General features: G+C 42.6%; 1 protein-coding gene across 1 annotated transcript in view; it reads right to left on the reverse strand.

Annotated features, from left to right (window-relative positions):
• chd5 (chromodomain helicase DNA binding protein 5) overlaps nucleotides 1–5000 on the reverse strand; it is a 69964-nt gene that overhangs the window by 56223 nt on the left and 8741 nt on the right. The window contains exon 2 of the mRNA XM_037678967.1: nucleotides 2378–2526. Coding sequence (XP_037534895.1) covers nucleotides 2378–2526 — 149 coding nt within the window. The remainder of the gene's footprint in view (nucleotides 1–2377; nucleotides 2527–5000) is intronic.

A 5000-nucleotide genomic window follows, 5' to 3' on the forward strand; every position in this document is an offset into this window, starting at 1 on the left:
GGAGGGGGAGGAAGGAAGGAAGGAAGGAGGGAGGGAGGAAGAGAGCTTGGAGGGAGGGAGGAAGGAAGGAAGGAATGGAGGGAAAAAATTAAGGAAGGAAAGAAGTGAGGGAGGGAAGGAGGGAGGAAGGCACAAAGGAAGGAAGGGAGGGAGGGAAGGAGGGAAGGAGGGAGGAAGGAACAAAGGAAGGAAGGAAGGAAAGAAGAAAGGAGGGAGGGAGGAACGAAAGAAGGAAAGAGCATGGAGGGATGGAGGATGGAGGTTGGAGGGGTGGAGGGAGGGGGTTGGAGGGATGGAGGGAGGGGGTTGTATATAACAAAGGCAAATTGAGGTGAAGTGGAAAACAGAGAAGAGGGAAGAAAACAAAAGAAAACACTGGGTTTGTGTTTGAAGAACATCATCAGAGGACAGGACCCCCCCCGCCCCCCAGCCCCCACCTCCAGCCCTCATTAGCTTGGAGCTCAGTGTTCAGCCAGGCCAGTTCAGCCTCAGCCAGCAGTGGGAACTTCCTGGCTCGGTGTCACCGGCGCTGTTAAAGCTGCTGCCAGAGCAGGAAGCAAAAACACAGAGGACACAAGGAATTCCAGCAAACACGGACTGAGCTTCAGCGACTGTCAAATCAGCGTCTTTCCTTTTTTCAAATCCTCTGTCGTGCTGCTGGGAAAATCTATTACCGGTACTGCTCACAGCAAGATGTTCTCAAATCTAAGACGGGGTCTTAATGTTTCCCTCACGTACGTGAAAAGTATTTTCCAGATGCTCCAAAGTCTGAACACATGCATGTTAATTTTATTTGATATTTGAAATATTCCAAAGTAAATAAATCAAATAACAACTCAACACATTTTTGAAATCCATATAAAACGTGTCTCTATTCTGGAACAATTCACAAAACAGAGACTGAATGTGTTTAAAGGCTGGATTGAAGCCAAAAGTGGGAGGATTCTTGTTTTAATCCTTAATTTTTAGTATTTGGTTGAAATTATGTTGTGGAATCCTCTGCATCCCATTATGAGCCCATATATAAGACAACTAAAAACAGTTTTAAGTCACACTTTACAATTTGAGGCTATTTTTAACCGTTGTCACTTTCTTTAAGTTTATTTTGTAACATACACCTGATAAGGATAACTTCAGTTAACACAACCAGCCAACATCTTACCATGTTCCACAATATATACCAAATTAACATGTTTTCCTCCTTTAGCTACTAAAAACAAACATTACAGTGACACAGACACCAATTAAAGATATTAAATTGAACATATACTCTACTTTATGGTTCATCAAACACTAAAATATGTGTAAACTCTAAATCTACCAAGAAAAAAATAGTTCACTGCATGTATATATTTATTATTTTAGATTCCAGCGTATTGCTGACTTTATTATTCAGCAAGCAGTAGTGCAGATCGTTAGTCTTTTCCACTTTATTTTGTGGGTCAAAAGCTGAAAACTTTGGAAAACCACTGATTATAAATGTTCACATTTGAGAACACAAACATCCTGTTTTTATTCAGATGTTTTGCAGATATGTTTCATTCAGTCCTTCAATGAGAGGGAGAGCAAGGTAATAGTAATTTACTACTACTGCAAATAAGCCATTATATGTGATGTCATACTTCTTCTGCACTCACATTATGCAGGCACAAACAGCAAATGTGTAAAATTGGTTTAAATAATATCTATCTGATAGATTCCAATTTGTAAATGTAAATAATGAATCTTCATCATACACCAAAGTTAGTCATGGAGTTCCTCAAGGTTCAGTGCTTGGACCAATACTCTTTACCTTGTATATGCTCCAATTAGTTCATGTTATTAAACAACATGGGATCAATTTTCATTGTAAATTGTAATTGAATTAAAAGTCTGAACCAAACTGTCGGCACGTTCTTACGAACATCCTCCAATGTTCATGTGTAAACCTGCTTTTTATTACCGTTGTGACAAAGCTGAAGAATCCTGAACACAGCTAAAGAAGCCGTGTAGTTGAAGCTGTTCGGTCAGAGCTCTGACTCCTGCTGCTGGTTTGGCTGAAGGACCGTGCCTGTGAATCACAGTCCCTGCCATAAGCACCAGCACCACAGGCACAAATCCACACTCTAAACTGGCATTTGGTGCCCACAGCTTACACTGGCAATAACAGTGGCACTGGTGCCAACCTCCCCGAAGGTCTGGGGACAGTCCACTGCTCTCATTCTGATTTCAGTGGCAAGGGAGCAGAGAAATCACACCTCCGATCCAAAAGCTAAAGCATCAAAAGAGTAACAGTGTGGGAAACAAAGAATGTGGTGCGCAGCTTGAGCCAAAATACCTGCCAAACCGTCGTGTCTGAGGTGATGAAAGACTGGGCTGCATGCGAACGAGACCTCACCTCTTTTTTCCTCTTCTTAACTTTGGGTATTTTCCCCTCTTTAATTTTTTTGGGCTTCTTCTTCTGCTGTTTGAGCATGTCGTCGTCAGAGAAGAAGCTGGCGAGGGGCCTGAGGGGAACAGTGTTGCGCTCACCTTCATCGTCCTCATCTGCACACACAAAGAGACACGTATGTTTAGGAAAACATTATGCTCAATAAAGATATACATGTGTATGCACTGGAAAAAAAGGCAGCGAAAAATAAAATTGATCAAAAGTGGCAACTATATTCAGCTTTAATGACGCATACGGTATTTGTCTTATATACTGCCAAAGACAAAAGTAGAGCAATTAAGTTTTTGCTTATTTTTTTTGTCCGTTTATCTGTAACATTCGCAAAATATCTCATGAATCAATGGACAGATTTTTACGAAGCTTTCACAAAATAATCTTGACATCTACAATTTTTAGAGTCGGCTCATCTCAAGACGGCTGCCACGGTAACTTGGCCAACAACAATGGCTTTAACAGTCAAATATTCACACATTCATCTCAAACTGGGTGTGATAGTAGCCGAGACTCATTCCCAATATACACTCTATAAGTGCAAACGGGTCAAGAAAGATACGTTTTTTTTAAACTTTGACAATAACTACTGGAATCAACTCTGTCAGCAAAATATCTCACAGAATGAATTCTAATGATATATCAAAGTTCATGCTCAATCATCCAGGTAGAAAAATCCAACAACGTTAAATCAGGTCCTCTGGACGGTTTCTTTTTGTTGAAACGTTTCGTCTTTCATCCAAAAGCCCTTGATCAGTCCGAGGAGCCAAAACAAACTCAGGCTTATAAATAGCGCCTTCACATAGAGGGTCAACCAGTTTGATGGAGCTCAGATGGTTTCTGGAGTGCGCCCTCTCCCCAGCAGACTCGTTTGAGGCAACCATGGCCAAAGTGGTTCAAAATATCCAAGTTCGTGCTCAATGATCCAGGTAGAAAAATCCACTCCTTTCAACATAAAGAAACCACCCAGAGGACCTGACTTGACTTTGTTGAAACTCTAATGAAACTTTCAGGAAATAATCACTGGATACACATCAACAAAGGAAAAAACTTTGAAGCCAATCAAAATTTAGATAGCCACCATAGCTAATCAACATTAGCAAACACAAACGTTTACAGATATTGAGCTAAAATGTGTTGTGGTAGTAGCCGACATTCATTCACAACATGTACTCTGAGCATGACATCTATCAAAACTGCGTGAGGTCATGCACTACATTACGTTCCAGGTTTGACAACTCCAACAACCTGTCTATTCTCAATATAAGATGGCATCTAAAGGTCTGGTTATAAGACCTTGAGACGTCATATTTCGCGGTCGTGATTGGGGACATTCTTTTTGGAAAGGCTAATTATACTCTAAAGAGAAACCACTGGGGATAAGTCCTGATACTTCCTCCTACTGTCCTCCCACTGCAGCACACATCACACAGGCAGAATCAATGCAGACAGCGGTTGTCAAGAGTGGATGTTTATTTTCGGTTGATGTCACGGTTAGTGCAGGGAATTGGACCCAAGATGGAGGCGAATACAGAGGGCTCAAAATAAAATGCAACTTGCTTATTTTAACCATCCATCCATTATCTTTACCCGCTTATTCCATTTTGGGTCACAGGGGTCGCCGGTGCCCATGTCCAGCAATCACTGTACGAGGGGCGGGGTACACCCTGGACGGGTCGCAAGTCCATCACAGGGACACATAGAGACAAACGAGACAAACAACCATTCACTCTCTCACTCACACCTAGGGACAATTTAGAGTTACCAATCATGCATGTTTTTGGTCTGTGGGAGGAAACAGGAGCACCCGGAGAAAACCCACGCATGCACGGAGAGAACATGCAAACTCCACCCAGAAAGGCCCCTGGACCGGGGTTTGAACCAAGGACCTGCTCGCTGAGAGGCAGCAGCTCTACCAGTTGTGCCACCGTGCTGCCCTCTTATTTTAACCAACAAAAGCAAAAAGCCAACATGGCGGCAACAACTTACAAACTTCAGAAGGGAGACAGCACAGCACGAGGGGGTTTGAGGAGGGCCGAGACCGTTTAAATAGCAAATTGAGTGAAAGAGGAAAGTGGGAACACCTGGGCTGATCACTGATTGGGAACAGGTGAGGGTGGCAGGCTGACTGGTAGAACACTGGGGAGGCGTATTGATGGGTGATAGCACAAGTAACACTGAAATACAAAAACACAATGAAACCCAAAGAACAAGAATAAAACATAAACCATGAAAGGAGTAATGCTAATTTGAAGCGCCATTTTTTTACAAAGAGACCACCACCGATTCCAGTCGTCAGTGTGAGAACAGATCCCTCCGCTGCCCGGGGGAGGCACACACTCTTTGTCATCTCCACCATTGAGAGCCGCCTGTGTCACCGCATCTCCTCCGTTCACAAAAACTGTCCAATCTGATTCCAAGGCTTCTTTGACTACATTTATATGTTTTATTTGACTTTCTTTAACATTTTTACTGGAGCAGTTGTAATATTGGCTACATTTTCTCACACCCTCGGCCAGCAGCTCCACATCTACAACGTTCTGACCTATCACACAAAGCTCAAAGCATACCCTGTAAA

This window comes from Nematolebias whitei, chromosome 7 (assembly GCF_014905685.2).
Source record: "Nematolebias whitei isolate Nwh7 chromosome 7, NemWhi1, whole genome shotgun sequence".
NCBI lineage: Eukaryota > Metazoa > Chordata > Actinopteri > Cyprinodontiformes > Rivulidae > Nematolebias > Nematolebias whitei.